Genomic DNA, 22,569 nt, shown 5'->3' on the forward strand with positions numbered 1-22,569 from the left:
TGTCGACCATCGCTGCTGTACAGATTAGCGGTGAACCAGAGGTTCCGGCTCGGGACTTTTGTATGAACCAAAAAAAAAAAGAAGCAATTAATTACATTAAAATGTTTAACATTTTAAAATATATGTAGTATATTCATGTATTTCAAAGTTAGCCACATTTTAATTCTCCAATATTAGTAATTGAATTAAAGCCTTAAATTTTCGGTCCTCTGTTTTAGCAACGTCCGTACAACAAATGTCGAAGGGAACTACCATCGAAAATAATTGGTAATAAAATACCAATTAAAATAAATAAATAAATTAAAAATTAAAAAATAAATTCCCAATAAAATAATTGGTAATTTTGACCCCCGGTGTAGAATGGTTCGACTCCACTGAATTCAATCTTTTTGTTCAAAAAATGTTAAAGAAAATGTTCAATATTGTCTGTTTTTGTCTTTCCAGTTGCTGATTAACTTCCTAAATGTTGCAGATTGTGTTTCTTCCTCTGTTCCAGTTTTGATGGTCCTGTTCCTGATCTGCGAGTCATCAAGCAGCTTTCGTTTCAGAGTGGCGACGTTCCCGTCGTTTACGCCGCCGTGGAAACTTGAAAAAGTCTGTATTTCTCCATATGTAGCTCACAAAGGTTTAAAAACTCCCGGATGGATGAATCTCAGGGGTAGACGTCCCTGGGCAGCTGGAAGTCCTTGAAGGTGTAGAAGGAAGGTGAGTAAATTTGTGTCGCGGTGCTAAAACACCGATTTTCCGCAGCCACAGTGTGAGAGGAAGAAGAATTGTCTTACTTTATGAAACTGTTCAAGCATTTTTAATAATTTTAGGAATTTTGAGGGAGAGGCAGCGTTAGATCTGAATGTGTTTAACAGAAGTCAACAGCACTTTCTGACATTAAATCATCTGATACCAGAGGTATTATCTGTGCTGGTCAAATTCAAATTACACATTTATGATGTCCATCCTGTATGAACGCTTTAAAAAAAAACACTTTGTATTGCTTTGTTGCTGTAAATGTGCTATATAAATAAAATCCTTTACCTTTAAACAAAGTGAACAGATTTTCCCAAATTCTATTTTCATTTCAACTTGTTGCAGTTTCTAACCAAGCAGCCAGACTTTCTGGTAATCTCTCAATTACCAGAAAGTAAGGTACTTCTTATAAAGTAACTTGCAAGTACTGTAACACAACCCTTGGATTCTGATAGAGTAATATCAGTAATATGCTCTATCAGACTCTATCAGAATCCAAAAGTTGTATTCTGACAGAGTAACATTAGAAAATAAAGTAACTTTGTTCATTTCAAAAGACTGACCTGTAAGTTCTGAGAAAGTAACCCATAATGTATAATAAAATCTAAAAGGTAACCTGTAAATTTCTCCCAATTGGTTTGTAGATTCTTGAAAAGTTACTGTTGAAGTTTCAAGATGGTACAAACTGTTTTATGTTTTGCAACCAAAATTTTAAGTTAAGATATCAAATATCCTCACAGAATATTTAGCAAATTTACAAGTTCTAGTTTTCATTTGCTTTACAACCATTTAAAACGTTATGTGAACAGTAATGTAATATATATCCATTTAATTAAAGTGCTCTACAGTTACAGGCAACTTAAGCTTCATTATCTGAATAAAAACCTCCCACATGGTGTCAAACTCAAATGTTGACTTTTTCCTGCAGCTGCTGGAGAACAATTGAAATGCTTGAAGGGTTTATTATTTTGTTTTCCTGTAGATGAGATGAACAAACAGAAGATGCATTTAAATGGTTCCCTAAAAGCCTCATTTCCACGTTTTTGTTGTTGCGTTTATTTAAGCAGCTTCCCGGTTTATAAAGGTTCACTCGGATTGAAATGAACTGAAGGGAGGCATGGCAGCTCTACGGATTTTTCCTTTTGTGATATTTGCTGGTAAGTCTGTTACTTAAAAAATGTTTTTGTATTGCAAGTAGGAATCAAGAGACAGAGTATGTCTTGAGTTTGTGTTAGATCTGGATTTTGTTGTCTTGTTTGCAGCAGGTTTTTGCAGCAGTCTGTCTTCAGATTGCACATATTATGGTCTTCTGGAACACCTGAACCTGACAGCATCAGATACGGGTCTAGAAATGATCCGACCAGTGAAAAACTGGACCACCACCACCAAAGTGGACCTGGAGATGGTGCTGTATGGCATTTTAGGGGTTGTAAGTTTCCTCTTTATTTGTTTCATTCAAATGTTTCATTTAGCCAAGTTTTCCAAATAGTTTTTTATTTTTTATTTTAATGTATTCTTTTGATTTGGACATTACACGTTAATCAACATCATCACACTTAATCGCAGTGTAAATGTGCAGGAATTAGCACAGTAGCTAAATTATATAACAGTTTTCTTTGACATGTAAAACGTATTGATGTCTGCAGGATGAGAAGTGCCAAACTGTCACAGTTCACATTTGGGTCACGAAGGTAAGATTTTTCACTAGTCTGTTAAACATTTCATTCAATCTGATGAAATGATGTTTGTAGATGTAAATATATTCATAATTAGTCAAATGTAAGTGCTACAAACACTCAGAATAGCTCAGCTTCTGTTTTTTCTCACAAGTATTGGACGAATGAATTTCTAAGGTGGAATCAATCCGACTTCTGCGGGATAAACGAAGTTTCTGTTCCCAAAGCAAAACTCTGGATCCCGGAAATAGTCATTCAACAAGAGTGAGTATGTGTGTGTTTGGGTGGGAGGGGGCGTGTGTTTGCGTTTGTTTCTAATACCTTGTGGGGACCATTTTCCTGACATATACTACGTTGTGGGGACACACTGCTCCTTGTGGGGTCCGAAACCTGGTCCCCACAAGGGGAAACGCTGTTTTGGGGTCAGGGGTCAGATTTAGGATTACGGTGTGAATTGAGTTTGGGTTAGGGTTAGGATAAGGGTAAGAGTAAAGTTTAGGCTGTAGAAATGAATGGAAGTCAATGGAAAGTCCCCGCAAAGATGTGTGTGTGTGGGGTGTGTGTGTGTGTGTGTACTTGTATATAAAACATATTGAGAACCATTTTCATTGACAGAGAGAGGTAATTTGTGGAACATTTTAATTTTCTTGGTTGACACTTTTTAGGAACCAAAATGGCAACTTTTGATCAAACTAATTGAGCAACCTGTTCCCCTCCCCACCTGCGGGGGCACTGCACCAAGAACCACTGAAGGAAACAACACAAAAACCTCTGAAGACACTGAGTGCAACTTCCTTCTTCAATGTAAATAAAAATGGAGTTGTGTCAGATTTCAGGGGTTGCAGGATTTGTCTTTTTTTCTCCCGCTATCGCTAGACTAGCATTTTTGTTTTGGTTGTATTTACCCAGAATACCCTGCATTGTAGCCTATTTCCTGCTTCTGGAGCGGTCTCTGGACCACTTGACATTCTACTTGACATTCACGTATGGATTCAAACTGCGCCAGAGTTCACTTAAACAGAACCCAGATCCAAACTTTGTTTCTTTGGTTTGCATCAGAGTTTGATTACAGATTCACCAAAACAAACCAGACTTTCTAGGCAAATGGTCTGGAGTTTGATTAAAGTGGATTTCACGTGTCTGGTGTAAATTTAGCTCTGGTTAGGAATACACTAGTAATAGTTTGTGTTTGGAAAAATGTCTGGGTTAATCACTGGGTCGTTAATAAATTAGATGGAAGTCAATATAAAGTCCTCAGTCGGATGGAAGTATAAAGATGCACTTTGGGAATGGCATGGAAAAGCCATTTTCCCCGCTTCAATCAAACTCCAGACCATTTGAATAGAAAGTCCAGTTTGTTTGGGGAGGAGCTAATGAACTCTGTGGGAACTCTGACCAAAGAAGCAAACTTTGGTCCTACAAACCTCGGTGTCGGTTCGGTTGAAGTGAACTCTGGTATGGTTTGAATGCATATGTGAACGCCAAGCGGACCAGAGATCATTCCAAAAGCAGGAAGTGGACTACAGTCCAGGGAGTTCTGGGTAAATATAACCAAAACAAATGTGCTAGCTTAGAGCTAGCAAGAGAAATGACTCATTGTTATTTACCAAGTCCAAAAGAAAAATTCTCCAAACTCAAATCCTCAAATTTTTGTTTACATTTGTGAAGATGAAGTTGCGCTCAGTGTCTTCAGAGGTTTTTGTGTCGTTTCCTTCAGTGGTTCTTGGTGCAGTGCCCCCACAGGCCAGGAGGGGAACAAGGTGCTCAAAGGGTTTGGTTGGTTTGACTCAGAGCAGAGAGAAAGAAACTAAAAATTGAACAAATGTTGCAACTTTGCTCACCAATCAAACTGAGTCTATCAGGTGTAAAAAAAAACACCCGTAGTTACCTAACTAACTGATTTTAAAAGTAACTAAGTTAGATTACAAATTACTTTAAGTACATTCAACAGCTGCTGCCTCAACGTAAAACTGACAACCACGGCAGCATTTCCTTCCTGTCCCACTAACTTCCACTCTTTCCCACTTACTGGTTTTGGACCAAAGTCCAGCTGTTGTTGTTTATGTGTGCATTTTAGTTGCAGTAATAAAATTTTATGCAACATTAAAACTATGTGCAATGCATCTGGTTGATTTGGATGGCTTTTTGAAAACTGCTTTTTGTGTTTCCTTTTATGATAATATTATTTAACTGACCATCTAAAACATGTAAGTGTGACAAAGGCAAAAATAGAAGAACTGTGAAAGGGGAAATGCTTTTTCTCAGCATTGTATGCTACATTAGATGTTATCCGAGTCTAAAGTTGCTTCCTCTTCTGTTGCCTTCAGTGCCTCTAATGGCGACAGCATCTATGAAGGTCCTTGGGCCATCGTGTATCCCAACGGTTATATGTTCACCTTCTTCCGCCAGACGCTGACCTTCACCTGCCGCTTCAACCTCTACAAATTCCCCTTTGATTTGCAACGTTGCAACATCACATTTGTATCCATAGACACTGACGGTAAAACACAGACTGTCAGATTAGCATCCAGGATAGAGTCAGGAGGATGAATTAAAGGTTTTTCTGTCCTGTGCACAGTGAACAGCTTGGTCCTCGGATCAGCCAAAAACGACTCGGTTCTGATGGTCACGTCCACGCAGTTCATGATCACTCAGGGAGAATGGGGTCTGAAAGGCATCGAATTAGTCAGTGGTAACATAACCAACGGGTGGAGATATCACAGCACACTTTCTTACATCGTAAGAACACATCCACGGAAAGTTTGTTCATTTTCTTTAAGTCCATTTGACCCCAATGTGGCGTTTCTTTCAGGTGACATTGGAGAGAAAACCGTTTCTTTATGTCATAAACTTCCTCATCCCGCTGGTGTATTTACTGTTCCTGGATTTGGCTTCTTTCTCCATCTCTGTGGATTCGGGTGAAAAGTTTGGCTTTAAAGTGACTGTGCTCCTGTCCATCTCCGTCTTACTGCTGATTCTGAAGGACATTTTACCCTCGACAGAAGTAGACCTGCCGGTGATTGGTGAGTAGAAGCTGCACTGCAGAAACACAACATTTTACAAAGTATTTTTGCTCTAGTTTCTAGTGCAAATATATTAATACATTTGAAATTAGACAGAACTAACTTACACGTAAGCTATAAGAGCTTGTAATTTCTTAATTTTGACAATAAATCATGCAGATGGAAATTGTTGAGCTTGTTTTAATTTAAGGTGTGATTAACTGGTTTATTGCCTGCACAGCTGTATTAAATGCCTGTTTTTCCAGCCAACCTCTGCGTCGCAGTGTTCACCTTGGTGTGGCTTAGTGTGCTTGAATCCATGCTGGTGAGCTTCCTACTTAACCTGGATCCTTGTTGTGGTAAAGAAAGTAAGATAATTTACATGAAAAAGGACATCAAAGTTCAGAAAGGTATGTTCTTAGTGAACATACCTTTTTCTTAAGAAACATATTTCTTAAAAATAGATTAAATTAATTTGTTTACAAATAATTTATTCACAGAGATAAGACCATTGTTGAAGTTCTGAGACAGGTGCGGTGTCTTCACAACTGATAGTCCGGTAGACTCGGTTTGATTTGGGACCAGAACTCCATCACCTGCTCCACCTCCAGCTGCTGTGGTTCTCTGAGTCAAACCAGCCTATTCCCCTCCTGGCCTGTGGGGGCGCTGCACCAAGAACCACTGAGGAAACAACACAAAAACCTCTGAAGACACTGAGAGCAACTTCCTTCTTCACCAAACGGAAACAAAATGGAGTGGGGTCAGATTTTAGAGGTCATAGGATTTCTATATTGTCTTTGGCTAAAGACCACGAGCCATTTCTCCCGCTAACGCAAAGCTAACATGTTTGTTACCCAGAATGCCCTACTCTGTAGTCCACTTCCTGCTTTTGGAGTGGTTTCCGGTCCGCTTGCCGTTCTTAAAAGTATTTAAACCAGCCCAGAGTTCACTTCAACCGAACTGAGATCGAGGTTTGTACTAGGACCAGAGTTTGACTCACACGGCATTCTGGGTAAATTCAACCAAAACAAACGTACTAGTTTATTGCTAGCCTACCACTAAAATCTGACCCCACTTTACTTCTGTTTATATTTGGTGAAGAAGGAAGTTGCTCTCAGTGTCTTCAGAGGTTTTTGAGTCGTTTCCTTCAGTGGTACTTGGTGCAGCGCCCCCACAGGCCAGGAGGGGAACAGGTTGCTCAAAGGGTTTAGTTCGTTCGACACAGTGCAGTGTGAAAATAAACCACAGCAGCTGAAAATTTAGTTCCCCAATCGAACAGAGTCTACCGGACTATCAGGTGTGAAGAGTTTATATCAGAGATCTGCATGTCTACTTCAAATCTCTAATGACTGGAATAAACATTTAAAACAGTCCTAGTTGTAGGTTAAGAATACAAACCTGTACTATTTGTATTTAGAGTTAAATTATTACATGGATGTTGATTCATTATATTTTAATGGTTTAAAGAGGCCGATGAAGAGAATGGACAAGCTAAACCAGAGCAGAGTTTTTTCTCTCTGGGTAAACTCGGTGATGTCGAGCTGCTGAAGCTGATCCTGGAGGAAGTGAAGGCCGCTCGACAGGAAGCTGGCAGTCAGAAGAAGCCCAGATGCTACCGAACGGTGGCCACAATCATTGATAATCTGTTCTTTGTTGGATATCTTTTGACTTTTGCTGCATTTGTGGTGTATATATATGTTGGATGGATTGATATTTGAATTTTTATCTGGATTTTCTACACAGTTTTTTCTGCATACAATGATATTTGCCAGTGGATACTGCTAAGTCTGTTTTTTCCTTAAATATATGCATGAATTTAAACATCAGACGACATTTTTCCTCATACTTTTACAAGTTTTTCTCTTTGTTTGACTCACAATAAAATGTTACACATATGAAATGTAAACTTTGTAATTTACTTGAAAGCCAATGCAGACAGATGTACATATGATGCAAAAATAATTAACATGCTAACTATAAAACCAAAGTAATAAAACATATTAAATTAATTTAGTCATAAAGATGCAAAATACGTAGAGAAAAGATATTCTGAACAGTGATACATCAAAAATGTTTGTTTTACTCTACAGACAAATTGTTCTGAATTTGATTCAACTCTTAGTTGGTAAAATGGGAGCAGAGAAATTTGTATATTTCCTATTATAAGTCTGGGTCTGTGGCGTTCCTCAAGGCTCCATTGTTGGGCCACATCGATTCAAAATCTGCATGTTTCACCTTGCAGAGGTTACAGAGTATCTCCATATGCTGATGATGATTTTATTTACTTTCCAATTCGATGTGTTTGTGACTTTTTTAAATGAGTGAATGTCTCCCAAATTTCTCAAATTTGATTCCAAAAAGACAGAAATTGTTGCATCAGGATTCAACTTTACTCATCTTTATTTATATGTATATGGATTGTTGTTATCGAGAGAAAAATAAATATTTTGTGAAAGGGAGGATTTTAAAATATTTCTGATGGTCTATAAAGCAATGAAGGGCCTGGGGATTTGATTTATGAATTTAATTGTTATTTTCTGTATTCCTAAGCTTCATTATCATTGGTAAAGCACATTATGTGTGAATGGTCTAGTGCAGTAAGACTTGAATTGCACTAAAGTGTGTATTTATTGACCATACAGTGGAACCCTGCAAGGTGATTCAGGTTTATTTACAAAAACAACATACATGCAAAAAGCAGAAATGTTTTATTGTCTTAACTGATAGAAATTTACTGTCAAACACAAATTTTACGTTGGAAAAACAAAACGCAGAAGAACCACAGAAGCATCTACGGTGCCGCGTTCACTAACCTTCCTGGGACGTTTGACCAAAACAGTGCACTTTCTGAAAGCACTGGGAGAAGTTTCAGAAATTGGTTCTAAACGTAAAATTTCCAAAGACTAAATAAAAAAACCTGTGAAAACACAACAGTGGCAAAGTAGAGGACGAAGAACACAGAGTCAAAAATTTTAACCCATCTAATTCTCTTGGACTTTTTCTTTGTTTCTGGGGTTTTTTGGCCGGGTTTCGTTCTGGCCATGATGAATTTCAGCTGCCGTCCATCACCAGGTAAATCCAGCGGAGAGTTAGTCTCCTCTGGTTGATCTGTTCCTGAAACTCCTGCAGACTCTGTGAGAAAACATGTACAGAAACGGACCAGTTAGAAGTGAAATAATGGAAATTTTTTACTGTTTTAAGAGCAGAAGCGCCTGAGTGAAGATGCCCAACACCTTATTCACGTCTAACAACACCGGTGTAATGCGGGATTGTGGGCTGACTGGTTGACCTTTCATGACCTCTGGAAACATTTATTAATATCTTTAAGATGATAACAGCACAAACAAAAAGTTTTGCTGCACAATCGTTTGACACCAGTTGTGTTAGATTTGAAGAAGGTTTTGGGTGGTGACTCCACTCAGATAGCAGAAACTGGCGGCTGGAATCGAACCGTTTCGGTTATCAGCTTCCTGTTCTTTCACTTTGACGACCTCAGCATGTTGGCGTTCCTCACCAACACAGCAGGCGATATCCTTTAACGGGCTGATCAGCATCGTCTCCAACACGTTGATCCACACCAGGGTGAAAACTGAAACACAGTAGATGGCTGGAAGAAAAATAGGGAGAAATGTTGGTTTCTGTTTGGTGATGGATGCAGAAATTACAACGAATCTGTGGTTTCCTACCCATCAGCGGCAGAGACTCTTCAGTGGACGGTAAAATGTCTTTAAGAATCAGCAGAAGGACGAAGACGGACAGCAGTATCGTCACCTGGAAGCCAAGCTTCTCGCCGCTGCTCTGACTGACGAAGAACGAGGCCAAATCCAGAACCAGCAAAAACAACAAGGGCAAAATCAAGTTGACGACGTAAAGAAACGGCTTCCTCTCCAGGGAGATCTGAAGAAAACAAAGAGCTTTATTTTAAAAAACAACACAACTCCTGTTGGGATTTGATCAGAAATAATCATCTTACCTGGTAAACAAGTTCACTTCTCTGAGCGAGAGACGTGTAGCTGATGCTTTTTATGTTCACCAGCTTCCACTCCCCCTCAGTCAGCATGTTGAGACCCGACAGCTTCGTCAGGATGGAGTCGTTGGTGGATTTTACCAGCTTCAACTGAGAATCTGTCAAATCATAAAAGAAACAGAAAAAGATTAATTAATTAATTGGTTCATATAGCGTCTGTCTTTCTGAATTTCCTTCTAAATTTCTTTTTTTCTAAATTTGTCTCCACATTTCTCTCTTTATGGGAGATTCAAAGATTTTTCAAACATGTTTGAAAGATTTAAAGCAAAACTCCAGGTATGTTTTTTATGAGGGATAAACATATTTCTATCTTTAGAAATAAACCTCTAAAGGCTTAAGCTTTATAATTTTTTTCAACAGAAGAATATTCTCTTCATAAATGTCTGTATGGATGGTTTTTGTACATCTGCACCACATTTATAAACCCATGTTGATGTATATGGTGACATGCATGTGGGGTTAAAATCAGGACATAAATCTGTATTTACCGTCATAATTCAGGGATGAAAATGTGATGTTGCAGGTTTGGGTGTCAAACGGGAATCTGAAGAGGTTGAACTTGCAGATGTAGGTCAGCTGAAGCCGGTTGACTATACCGACCGTCCCGTTCGGAAACACGCTGACTAGAGGATCTTCTTGAGAATTTGTACTATCAGAGGCACTAAAAGTGAAGAAAATAAAATCAAACCAGATCAGTGAGCCGGGGATGTTTTATTGATTTATTTGTTGGTAACTTACTCCTCCTGTATGATTATATCTGGAACCCAGATCATCGAAACTGGAATGGTGAGCAGATTTATTCCACAAAACTCAGAGGAATTCCAGGTCAGATATTCATTAGTCCAATGCTGGAAAATAACAGAATAAAAATAAAGGAAAAAACCTGAACAGTTTAATCAAAATATGACAACAAAACTCAATATAATAATTTATTTTCTTACCATTTCGACATAAATGTGAATTGTCACAGTTTGAAGCTTCTCATTCTGAAGACAGTATGAAGAAAATTCAACACAAAAACTGATTTTGTTTTTGCTGCTGTATTATTTTCACAGCTTTTTCATGGTGGCTTTCGTTTTGGTACGATAAGTAATAACAGCATAAAGTGTGTTTTTCACCTTTGAGGTTAGATAAAAATCAGGGCTGTCCAAACATTTTGTCACATGGGTCAAAATTGTTGAGTCAAAAGTACTCCAAGAGAAAAAATAAAATGAAGCGACAAAGGAATCTGGTTTTTAATTTGTTTAGTAGAAAAAGGATGTTACACTGTAAAAACACAAAATCTTTAAAAAAAATCTAATTTCTAATGCAAATATCTTATCAAACTTGAAATAAGACAAACCTGAAAGAAATAGAGGCTTGTTTAAGTAAATAATTACCTCATATTGATGAAAACGTAAACTGGTACCATTGGTAGATTATTTAACTTATAACAACACATTTTCCCTTGTTTTAAGTTAATTTATTTTTGTGTCCCTGAGTCCTTCAGCTTAACAACTTTGACTATCATGGCAAAAACACCCCTGGCTGCAATACAGCTACTGTACTGCATGGCAGAATTTTATTTAACATCAGTTTTCAAATTAAATTAGCCTCAGTAAGCAGAACTTTACAAACGTAAATGTATTTTATTCCCATCTTAATAAATCACCAAGCTAAAAGTAAGCAAAACGTTTTAAAATAGCAGCACAAGGCAGACAGATGATGAAGACTCACCACGTCTAAAATACCGCCCAGAGTAATTTCCAGCTGAACCTCTGTGGTTGTGTTCCAGTTTTTCACCGGACGTTCAATCTGAAGACCACTATTTGTCTCATCCAGCTTGAGGTGATTCAGCAGAGCAGAATAGGAGCAATCCGAAGCCTGGCTGCAGGAAACACCTGAAACCAGAAACATTTTCCCAGTTAGCAAGCTTTAGAACATGATTAAATATAAAAGTTTACGCTGCTGAAACTCACCGACTAAAGCAAGAAGAGTCAGAGTCAGAGCTGCCATGACTGTTCGCTTTCGCCTCAGTCTGAGAGATTCTTTACAAACTGTCCAGCTATTTATGAACACACCTCAATAAAAAGTGCAAATATAAAATGAATGCATGGATTTAATGGTGGAGCATAATCTCTTTTGGTTGTGTTCTGGATGTTTGATCAGCCAAATGTTTGTTCAGCTGCAGCTGGTCAGCAGGAACAAAACACCTGCGGCTTTTTAATTTTAACAATCCTTACATTTAGTTTATATAGAGTTCTGACTGAAAACTAATATGTGCAGTTTTCACTGAAAACATTACACTCCAATAACGTATAAAGGCCCAGGACAAAACCTTTCAAGACTGTATTGATAGTTCAAGCTTTAAAAATCAGGTGCTGCTAATCAAATTAGAAAGAAAGATTATTTACAAATAAAAAATATTAGGACAGCTGTCAATCTTCCCAGCAGCAATTCCCTCCAAAAAAAGACCATGCGTTGCTAGAAGAAGAAATGACAAAAAATGCAGCTACCATGTAGCATGTTGAAGTTTAGGACACAACTATCAGATGAAGACTGAAGAAGGATGGCGATGGCTTCCTTTCTCTGAAAATAGAAGCTGAACTTTACTATGCAGAGTTGCATATCAATAAACCTCAACATTTGCAGAAAACTAAATGCATCATTTCAGCTCAGAGCCCTGCTGCAAGCCAAATAAGTAACATTATTAAACGTCAGTTGGAGGTTGCAGAAAACCACTACAACGACCACAAATGGCCCACGCTCCTCACTTTGGGCACCCCTGACTTAAATGATCCCAGAAACTGGAGAAGGACAGATTATTCTTATTGAGTTTTAATTTGTGAAATCCCAGTATACTAAAGGTTTGCAGCCATGGAAAGTTATTAAAAAATAAAAACAACAAATGTTTTTAAATTAACATCTAATAATGTTTGCAGTTTTAGCAGTTTGTTCAGTTTTTACATGGAATAGTTGAATATTAATTGAATTTCTGCAACAGAATGATAATAAAAACACCTTTAACGTTTTTTTGGATCTATTTTTGTTTTATATTTTCTTTATTTTAAAAAATAAATCAGAAATTGATGGTGGTTCTTTAAAATTTCTGTAAAGTACAAACTTGTCAAAATGAATTGTCCTTTAAAAAAATAAGTAATATATTAAAATAATAGTAATAATTTAAAACAGGGGTGTCAAACTCCAGTCCTCAAGGGCCGGTGTCCTGCAGCTTTTAGATGTGCCTCTGCTGCACCACCTGAATAGAATAATTAGGTCATTAAGGCTCTGGAGCAGTGGACCCCAACCCTGGTCCTCAGGGCCCACTGCCCTGCATGCTTCAGGTGTTTCCCTGCTGCTGCACACCTGGGTTAAATGAATAGGTGATTAACAGACTTCTATAGCAATTGCAGGAATGCAAAGGAGGTAATGCAATCATACGAATCAGCTGTGCTGGAGTCTGGACTCATCAAAAACTTGCAGGACAGTGGGCCCTGAGGACCAGGGTTGGGAGCCACTGCTGTGGAGAACGTATCCACACGAGAAGGAGGTAATGAAGCCATTTCATTTTAGTGTTTAGTATCTGTGGCGCATCTAAAAACTGCAGGACACCGGCCCCTGAAGACTGGCGTTTGATATCTGTGATTTAAAACATTTATGTAAAAACCGTATTTTACAAACTGGTGACTAGTGAGTACAGTGAGTAGCTTTTATTTTGGAAATGCTCGCCGGAAGTTATGCGGTGATGCGGAAGTGGGTCAGCTGATTGCTGCGACAGGTGCTCAGCTGGGCTCAGTCTCTCAGCCTTATCAGTCCGTCAGGATGTGTTTTTATCTGCTTTTCTTTTCGGTGTTTCCCCCCTCAGTTTGACGGCGGAGCGGCTCATGTTGGGCCCGTTTATTGGGTCAACCGGCCAGAAGTCACCGCTCGGAGCATCCTGCTAGCCTAGCCGCTAAACCAGCTAGCAGATTGGAGGTGAGTGTGTTTACTTTCTGTCTGTGATGACACCAGTGAAGACACCTGCAGAATAACCTGAAACAAATCATGTTTTATTTGGAAACAAAGCAAAAAGTGTAATTATAAGAGCTGTGAGGGTTAAACCGTTTCGCTCTTCGCTTTGCTGCTAGCGGCATCAAAATCTGACAAACACGTTTTCCCAGAGGAAAGCCCTTAGAAATGACTGCAAACATGAAAATAAAAATAATTTATATTTCTATCAATTTTACATAGTAGTTTGATTGTAAAACATTCAAATTAAGATTCTAAGAGTTTGACGCTGGGCCACAGGGACAGCTGATCTTTTTATTTTATTTTATCAATGCGTGTTTTGCAAACATTGTGCCATAAAACTCATAGGACCGTATCTGGTATTGTTGTTTTTTTTGTAACAAAATGGAGATATTACCCCGGAGATTTATTAAACCTCCTATGGATACTTAATGAAATAAAGGACTACCTATTAATAAACTAATTTGGATTAGTAAAATACATTTTCATTTGTGAATACGACACCAAAACTGACCACATCCTTGGAAATCCGCACAGTGTTAACTACATAAACAGAAAAGGAAAAAATAAAACAAAAAACTGAAAATACACTGCTCAAAAAAATAAAGGGAACACTCAAATAACACATCCTAGATCTGAATGAAAGAAATATTCTCATTGAATACTTTGTTCTGTACAAAGTTCCATTTGCACAACAGCAGGTGAAATTGATTGTCAATCAGTTTTGATTTCACAGAAGTTTGATTTACTTGGAGTTATATTGTGTTTAAGTGTTCCCTTTATTTTTTTGAACAGTGTATTTTATTTGCCATTGCAGTGAAATAAACTAATAGCAGCTGAACAGTTTCAACTGATCCGTTTCTGGATATCGTATATATTTTTGTTCACAAATCGCATCTTTTTCTACTAATTGCAACTAACTTTAAACTCTGGTTCTGCAGCAGGACAACAATGGCATCCAAAGTGGTTTGAAAACAGAATATTTTAAGCTTAAACTTGTTGGAAAATTTCATCACTATGCTTCGAGTCAGTGCAGGAAACCGAAATGAACTCTGCATACTTTACCAAACAGACTGGTCAAACCGGTAGAGTTTTACCATAATCTGACTAAAGGGAGGGTTTGAATAATTGAAGGAAATCAACAATAAATTCAGACTTTATCATCATCTAAACACAAATCTCAACTTTAATAGATTAAAGTTTGATCACCTGCTGGCAGAGCAGAACATGTTTGACAAATGACTTAAGTCATTATTTTGACAATTAATCGATGTTAAGTTTGGCGCATTTTGCAGATTTTTTTTATTCAACCACTTTTGACTTTTTTACAGATTATTAGAAATGAAATTAGCAAAAAGCTCAGTTCCCTTTTAGATAAGAAAACAAACTTTTTATTGCCTAAAATACAAAATCGTTGCAATTCTTTAGTCTATGCTTGATTATTTGTAGCGAATGATGCATATTCAGGTAAAAAAGACTGTTTTTGATTAATAATTGGATAGCAAAATGTGCTTTGTAGTTTTTTTTTTGTTTTACTTAATTTGAATCAGGTGAAGGTAAAACTGTCACTTGAGTTTTGAGTAAAACACATTTACAGATAAAAAGGATTTTCATCTTAAATTGAAAATATGTTTTTTTTTTTGCAGTTTTGACCTAATATTTGTTCTGACTACTTTGTTCTTTTACAAAATATCAACTGGAGTCTGTATGCTCCAGTTAATTAATTGATTACTAAATTAGTTGATTATTATTTCAATAATTGATTGATTTTGCCCTGGATGTTTTAATGCAACATTTCTGTCTCTTCAGGTGAGATTGCAGGAAGCAAACATGGCAGGTGGAATCACAGAAACCGGCGAGCCCTACTCTCCATTTGTGAGTATCACTCAGGACATTTATGCAAAGAAATATTTGATTGTCTAAATGTAAAGATTAATCATATAGCAGATTTCCTGATGTGAAAGTTTACATCAGGATTTTATCAACTTGTAAATGCTCTGTTGAATCACGTGCTAATCTTTTTCTTCTGGAGATGCCTCCTCATTAAAAAGCTGTGAATAAGTTACCAAAATGCACATGACAAACACATCCTCTTCATTTTATCAGCATGCCCCGTGCTTCTCTGTGTGGTCTGCACTCATGTTTGACAGCTCACTCCGTTGGTCTCTGGTTTTGCTTACATCAGCGTGACTTCAGAGGTTCACTCAGATGGTTCCTCTAGGAAGCGAAACCATTGAATTATTAAGCAATCTGTTATCGAATATCCACTTTCCTTAAGAAGCTCTAAGAGGAGATGTCTTCAGTCATAATGAAGCAAAATACACTCTTGGTAATAAGTTCATATTTTATTGCTGCAGCTTCATCTCTCACTGAAAGATTCACCCTTTAATTTTAGAGTTTTGATTATTTTGTAACAGAACCACTAATCACAAACGGTTTCAAGTAGAAGTATATTTATTTAAAATTTTTAATACCAGATGTGGTTTCTGACTTTAATCTTTTTTCCTTTAAGAAAATATCTTTAGAAACTGGCTTTTATTTCAATAATTCCTATTTACCAAATGTCAAAACTGAAATAAATGTGAAACCCTTGTTGGACTTCATGGCACTGAAAACCTGCAAAAACACAAAACTTTACCAAATATTTGGTTTAGTTTCTAGTCTTGATACACATGAAATAACACAAAACTAACTTCTAAGTAACTTTTCAGAAAGAACTATGATCTTGTTTTAAGTCAGTAATTGCTTAATATTCATATTGATTGAATATTTGTTCCACTGGCAGATTATTTCACTTTTAACAAGACATGTTTCCCACATTTCCAGTAAAATAATCTGCAGAACTAGAACTTTTTCATCAACATTAAGGATTTATTGGCTTAAACAGGCTCTTCTTTCTTTCTGAAAAGTTACTTGTAAGTGAGCTTTTGCTTATTTCAAGTGTACTAAGATATTTGCACTAGAATCTAGACAAAAATACCTGGTAAGATTTTGTTTTTGCAATATAATGTTTAAATATCCGACCTTGTAACATGAGGGAATTGACTAATTGTTTTTTTTAAACAAATATTTTCACCCCAGAATAAAGGTCTTCAAATTAAATGTTGAATTTAATTTTAAAGAGTTTTGTTGTTAAATTGAAGCTGCAGTTCAGTCTCTGTGGATTAATGGCTGTCTTGCCTTGTTTGGCCTGTAGGTGGGGCTGGTGTACATGTTCAACCTGATTGTGGGAACAGGAGCCCTGACCATGCCGAAAGCCTTCGCTGCATCCGGTTGGGTGGTCAGCTTGTCGCTCATCGTCTTTTTAGCATTCATGAGGTGAGTCTGCTGGGAGTTAAACTCTCATTTCCACCTCTACTGTGTTTTCTCCAAACATTATTGCTTTTCTGCTCCCTGCAGAGCAGATTATTCTGGCTTTAATGATGCAGCAGTTGCAGAGTCATTCATGCTTCTTTTCTCTAGTGAACCAAGAAGGCGTCTTCAGAATAAACAGGCTTGAAAATAAAAGTGATTCAGTCAGAAAAATGACATGAAAACATTGATTTAGCTTAAAGAAACAGCAGTTCTATGATGTTTATGCAGAAATGTGGTCTGTGAAACAATTAGTCATTTTAATACCGTTCTTAATTTAAGGTTATTTAGATAATTTTGGGGAAGTCTTTGTAGTATATCATTTAAAGCTCTAAAATTCTGTGCAAAAGTCTTGAGTCATTCCAGAGTCTGTTTGAAATGTTGTTTTTTTTTAATCTGTTGCATCTTTCCTTTGATTCTTCAGCTATATGACAACCACTTTTGTGATCGAGGCGATGGCGGCGGCCAATGCTCAGCTGCGTTGGAAGAGAAGAGAGCAGGAAGAGGTATGATGATAAACTCTGTGATGTGATGAATCAGAAAAGAAACATATTAAAAACAGTTAGTGATTCTAAAAGTCTGGATTTTGATCTGAATCTGGACCAAATTGCAACTCTGGAGCTTTTTTTAGGGTTGTGTTTGTAGACTTGGTTTGATTGGGGATCAAAAATGGATAATTTGTTAAATTTTCAGCTGTTGTGGTTCAATGAGTCAAATAAACCAAACTGTTTGAAAACCTGTTGCCCTCCTGGCCTGTGGGGGCGCTGCACCAAGAAACAGTGAAGGAAATGACATGGAAAGCTCTGAAGAACTGAGCGCAACTTTTTTTCTTCACAAACTGCAAACAAAGTTTTGTGTGTTGGAGGATTTCTTCTGCTAGCATTAGCCTAGCAGGTTTTGGTTGTATTTACCCAGAATGCCCTGGGTTGTAGTTTACTTCCTGCTTTTGGAGCGGTCGCCAGTAAGATGAGCTTGATTTATATTTTTTGAAGGGAGATTTTGTTTATGAAGACTTTATGATCCATTTTATTTGTGACTTTTTTTTCTGGTTTTTGGACATTTTTGTTATTTTAGGCTTTTAAAATGTATCTATTGATCTTAGAGGGAGCAACTTGCATTTAATGCCTTTATCAATTAATTAGATGAAAATTGGCTCAAAACAATAATTTTATAGTTTATTGCAGTTATATCTGGAGCAATTTATGGACCAGTAATTGGCGTTCACATGTATATTTGAGCTCTCTTCAGCCGAACGTATGCTGAGGTTTTTAGGTGGACCAGAGTTCGATTATCCACATCTCTCCACTGAAACGGACTTTCTGGACAAACCAAATAGTTTAACTAAACCAAACAGAGCTGGTGTGAATTCACCAGTAGAGATGATTTAAGCTGCTCCAGTTCAAGAAAACAAACGTATTGTCTTTGCAACTTTTACAACAGTTTTGTCTCCTTTAAGACATTTCTAACTGTCCGTTTAAATCACAACTCCAGTGCTCTCTAAACAATATTCCAGCCTAATAAAGGGTAAAAGCAATTCCTCGACTGTAAAAGATTAAAGTGCCCAGTGATAGGCTTCACTCAAGCAGAGAGAAATAAAGGGCGTTGAGCGGCAAACATTCCCAGTTTTACTCCTCTGTTGTTTTCCATTATGTGGGAGGAAAATGCTGAGGAGCGGCTATGAATCAAAGGCCGAGCATTCGAGGCTCGCTGCGACCCTGGCTTTCCGTCTGCAGGGTCGTAACTCCTGAGCTGAAACCTGAAGGGAGTCGAGCAAGATGACCTCAGGGAAACGAGTGAACAGAGGAAAAATGACTGACGACTTGGTTGTTAAAGAGTGCAGCATTATAGTGAAAAATAACAAAGATTAAAAATAATAAATATCTTCGTTGTTGAGCTCATATGTTCATTTATTCAATAATTTGGCAGCAAAAAGGATTTTTGAATTGAAAAATTTGCTCTCTTTTCAACTAGACTCTGCAATTTACTTGATTAAAATATGTAATCAAGTCCATCATATTGTAATAAAAGTTTCATATTTTACCAAACATAACCATGTGATTGTCTGAGAATGCTTAGGAGTTGGTAAAAACGTAAAAATCGTATGATATAATATAATCATCTGTTGGTACCAAAAGAAAACAATGCGAACATTTTATTTTTCAGATTTCTTGGAACAAATGGGAAAAGAATGAATGCTTTTGTTTGAAAACTTGAAAAAGATTATTTTTCCACATTTTAACTGAAAATCTTGCTTATTCTGTTAGGTTTTCCATTAATTATAGACCATGTGATTAACTTGAAAGATTTTAAACAAGTTGCACCATTAATTTCAATATCAGATCTTTTGTTTCTTTTTCACAAATCTGGAACAAACTTCCAGAAAACTGAAAAGCAGCTGAAACACAGAGTTCCTTTAAATCAAGACTTAAAAGCCCAACCTGTTTAGATTTGCTTTTGAACACTAATAAATAAAACATCAACCAATAAATTCGATGCGTATTGATGATTTTAATCACTGGTTTCACTGGTTTCTCAGTCGGTGACTGATGGATTTTTCCCTCCTGAAAACTGGAGTTTGACTGATTGAGGCGATCGTTCGTCTGCCTGCCGTTTCCTGTTATCCGCTGTCAGTCTTCATCTGCTCTACTTTAATTCGGCTCATGATGCTCACAAATTTTCGTCATTGACGGTTAATTGGCATTAATCTGCAGAGACTCTGGTTTTGAGAGCGCCTCCGCAGCACGTTCCAGCTGCTGCCTGTAATTTCCAGATGTTTGCTCCTGTATGTGTGTAATAAACGGTGAGTTAATTGCTTGTAATCTGACTGTTGTTGGTGTTAAATTAGGAAAACAGGAAAGCGGAATAAAACTGGTTTTATTCTCCACAGACGGATGACAGCGACTCCACGTCCGACTATTCGGATGATGATTCGGGTCAAGGTCGGTCGGAACCGGAAACGAAGCCCATCCTGTCTGCCCGTGAGTATCGCTTTAATGCAGGGATGTCCAAAGTGTGGTCCGGGGGCCACTTACGGCCCTCTGGATGATTCAAGAATGGAGCGAATTCACGATATGAACTTTTTGGCGTAATGGCAAAAGGTTTGGAGACCACTGCTTTAATGGGAGATCAATTATTTAACAGATTTATTAAAAACAAACTTCCAGTTAAGTTTAATTTTACTTGTATAAATAAGTAATATTTAAGATACAATCCAAACTTTTTTCACACCAGGAGTTTAGATCTACATTTTTTCTTCTTGCTGTATGAATTTAAATCAGACGAAATGTTTCCCGTTTCAGGTCAGTTAGAATCAACAAAGTTATTCCTATTTGCTGGACGCCACAATAATGACAGAGGATGTGAGAAATGATTCTTGCGTCTTTAACTGTCACATTGTGGATGTATTTTAAAGTGGATCACATTTTTGTTCTGTTTGAGTTTCTGGTGCTTCTAAGAACGGCAGTGCTTAAAAAAACCCTCAGGCATTTTTGGCAAGAAGTTAAAAGTTTTTCAGTGTTTGGTAAATGAGCCGTTTCAACTGTCCCAACTGTTGAGGCCCATTCCAGGTGCGCTAGGGCGTTACCTAGCAACCTAACTGGAACGCGACCCGTTACCTAGCAACCAAGCTGAGTTCCAACATGTTAGTGCAGCTGAGCTGAACTACAACAGTGTTAGAGACGTACCAAAAAAGTTATGAGAATAAAGTTGAAATTAAGCAACAATAAAGTCATAATATTTTGAGAATAAAGTCAGAATACAATGAGAATAAGGCACTGTAATGCTAGGATTATATTAATTTATTCTGACTTTATTCTCGTAATATTATGACTTTATTTTTGTACAACTTTGTTCTCATAATATAATTTTATTCTCTAAATATTATGATTTTATTGTACCATTTTGTTATATTTTTATGACTTCTAGAAATTTTAAGTTTTATTTACTTGTGTTTTCTTAGTGACCATTTTTATAAGACCATGCTATGGCAAAAATAAAGCTTAAAATTGCAACTTTTGGGAAAAGGTGCTGAAAAATGCATAATTATTTACAGAAAAACATTGCAACATCCTGGAGAGCAGAATTGCACAGAAAGTTGCTGATCTGTGTTTCTAACGTTTGTTTCCACAGAGAGGTCGGGTCACGATCACTTCGACATCGTGGAGCGGGTCGAGATGGGTCAAATGGCCTCCATGTTCTTCAACAAAGGTAATCTTCTTCTCTCTCCTTGATATTCAATCAGCCGCAGACGCCATCATCATTAGCCACGTCTATTATTTATGGACGAGTCGGAAGACTGCGTGGGATCGTTCATCAAAGATTTTTTTTCCTAACTCCTTTTATGAGCGGCGCTCATTTAGAAAGGAAGGCTGCTGGCGGTTTAATTGGCTGTAATTGCATATGGATAAATTGCCTTTGGTTCTAATTACCTTTGTGAGCCCATCAGCGCTGAGCGTGTGTGTGGGTAGCGTTGGGGGCATGGCAGTTTATTTTTTTACCTCAGAGTGGCCAACTTTCTATCATTCCTATCTTGATTTGATACAGTAGGGCAGGGGTTTCCAAAGTGCGGTCCGGGGGCCATTTGTGGCCCTCATAAGTATTTGTGTTTTTATAACAAAGCTTTAGCAGAAGGTAAAACCAAGTTTATCTAAAGACTTTTACTGAAAAGCCAACTTTGCTGCATCCAAATCAGCTTTTATTCTTTCTAAAACTTGCCAAAATATTTTTGATACAAAGTGACCCAAATAAATCCTGTTATTCCTGAAAATAAATTTATACTATCAAGTCAAACATAAACTGAAAACTAGATGTCTGTCTTTTAATGCAGAAAATATGCAAAATCTATTAGAGCCGTTGTAAGAAATAAATTCTGAAAAAAAACTTTTGAGCGCAATCTCAGAAATGTTCTAGAAAAAACAAGGAAATTTGCTATAAAAATAAAATTTTTAGATCAATATCAAAAGTTTCTACCAGAAACTTAGAAAATTATGAATTTCAAATGTTGAAAATCTTTTGAATTTCCATCTACAAAAGTATTTCCTCCATTGGGAGATTATTTTACTTATAACAAGACATTTTTCCAAATGTTATACGTGAAATAATCTTCCAAAGGAATTGGAACCTTTTCATTAAAATTAAGGAATTATCTTAAAACAAGCATGTCTTGGTTATAAGTTAGTTGTGTCTTATTTTGAGAATGCTAAAATATTTGCACTAGAAATACTTGGTAAGGTTTTGTGTTTTTGCAGTCTGGAGGTATTGCCTCGGTTTTACCTGGACTCTGGTCCAGGTAAAATCTTCAGTAGATTGTGAAGCTACTGAAGCTTCTTCTATCTGGTGATGTAAGCTGGAGCCAGAATCACCTTGAAGCACGCAGATGGAGATCCCTGCAGCTCCGTGTTGGTATCGGTGCGTCACCCCGGCTCCGTTGGCATGCACAGCGCCCTCCTGCTCGCCTTAAGCAGCTTTATGCGTGCGACTCGGGAGTCTGCAGGGTCCCTGTTGCAGGAATAAAAGAACAGCAAAAGATCAAAGCTGTGACATCATCTGTGCTGGGATGTTGTGTCCTGCAGCTGTTCACCAGCAGGGGGAGCACTTGCCACACACGCAGTCACACACATGGTTGCACTCTTGCATGCCATCAAGCAGGTCATGCTGTTGAAGCTGCAGCCGCTCGCTTGTCACTCAGCTTTGAGGAGCTGCAGAAAATGATAGAGAAGCTCCTTGCTGGTTTTTCACTCCGAGACATGAGAGTAACACGTGGAGGTATCGATTGGTGATGAAG

The 22,569-nt window shown here is 37.5% G+C and overlaps 3 protein-coding genes across 5 annotated transcripts in view; 2 read left to right on the forward strand and 1 right to left on the reverse strand.

The window, feature by feature from the left end:
• The first annotated feature begins 316 nt into the window (after positions 1 to 316).
• On the forward strand, positions 317 to 7,277 carry LOC114160377 (5-hydroxytryptamine receptor 3A-like). Its single transcript, XM_028042953.1, has 8 exons — positions 317 to 2,173; positions 2,391 to 2,435; positions 2,575 to 2,684; positions 4,748 to 4,920; positions 4,999 to 5,159; positions 5,233 to 5,443; positions 5,689 to 5,832; positions 6,890 to 7,277. The coding sequence occupies exons 1-8, from the start codon at positions 2,096 to 2,098 to the stop codon at positions 7,138 to 7,140; spliced, it is 1,173 nt and encodes a 390-aa protein (XP_027898754.1). The 5' UTR covers positions 317 to 2,095; the 3' UTR covers positions 7,141 to 7,277.
• A 585-nt stretch (positions 7,278 to 7,862) lies between these two features.
• Positions 7,863 to 12,124, reverse strand: LOC114160171 (5-hydroxytryptamine receptor 3A-like). The gene is made up of 9 exons (XM_028042621.1): positions 11,408 to 12,124; positions 11,166 to 11,329; positions 10,391 to 10,435; positions 10,188 to 10,297; positions 9,938 to 10,110; positions 9,396 to 9,547; positions 9,109 to 9,319; positions 8,874 to 9,029; positions 7,863 to 8,554 (listed from the first exon to the last, which is right to left on the reverse strand). The coding sequence occupies exons 1-9, from the start codon at positions 11,442 to 11,444 to the stop codon at positions 8,304 to 8,306; spliced, it is 1,299 nt and encodes a 432-aa protein (XP_027898422.1). The 5' UTR covers positions 11,445 to 12,124; the 3' UTR covers positions 7,863 to 8,303.
• A 669-nt stretch (positions 12,125 to 12,793) lies between these two features.
• Positions 12,794 to 22,569, forward strand: part of tmem104 (transmembrane protein 104) — a 48,289-nt gene continuing 38,513 nt past the window's right edge. Inside the window, exons 1-7 of one of the 3 annotated variants that reach the window (XM_028042543.1) lie at positions 12,794 to 12,978; positions 13,294 to 13,403; positions 15,246 to 15,311; positions 16,633 to 16,754; positions 17,212 to 17,293; positions 19,675 to 19,765; positions 20,916 to 20,993. In XM_028042543.1, the coding sequence (XP_027898344.1) occupies positions 15,267 to 15,311; positions 16,633 to 16,754; positions 17,212 to 17,293; positions 19,675 to 19,765; positions 20,916 to 20,993 (418 nt within the window). In that variant the 5' untranslated portion in view covers positions 12,794 to 12,978; positions 13,294 to 13,403; positions 15,246 to 15,266. Of the gene's footprint in view, positions 12,979 to 13,162; positions 13,404 to 15,245; positions 15,312 to 16,632; positions 16,755 to 17,211; positions 17,294 to 19,674; positions 19,766 to 20,915; positions 20,994 to 22,569 lie in introns of those variants that run through there. The other 2 variants (XM_028042544.1, XM_028042542.1) reach the window with 2 other exon arrangements.

The sequence above is a fragment of the Xiphophorus couchianus genome, chromosome 16 (assembly GCF_001444195.1).
Source record: "Xiphophorus couchianus chromosome 16, X_couchianus-1.0, whole genome shotgun sequence".
In the NCBI taxonomy this organism is placed as follows: domain Eukaryota; kingdom Metazoa; phylum Chordata; class Actinopteri; order Cyprinodontiformes; family Poeciliidae; genus Xiphophorus; species Xiphophorus couchianus.

Coding starts and splice junctions, on each gene's coding strand:
- LOC114160377 (XM_028042953.1), top strand. CDS start 2,096: ATGATCCGACCAGTGAAAAACTGGACCACCACCACCAAAGTGGACCTG. Junction 5,160..5,232: donor ACAGCACACTTTCTTACATC/GTAAGAACACAT, acceptor CGTTTCTTTCAG/GTGACATTGGAGAGAAAACC. Junction 5,833..6,889: donor GGACATCAAAGTTCAGAAAG/GTATGTTCTTAG, acceptor AATGGTTTAAAG/AGGCCGATGAAGAGAATGGA.
- LOC114160171 (XM_028042621.1), bottom strand. CDS start 11,444: ATGGCAGCTCTGACTCTGACTCTTCTTGCTTTAGTCG. Junction 11,330..11,407: donor GACTCTTCTTGCTTTAGTCG/GTGAGTTTCAGC, acceptor TTCTGGTTTCAG/GTGTTTCCTGCAGCCAGGCT. Junction 10,111..10,187: donor GATATAATCATACAGGAGGA/GTAAGTTACCAA, acceptor CTTCACTTTTAG/TGCCTCTGATAGTACAAATT.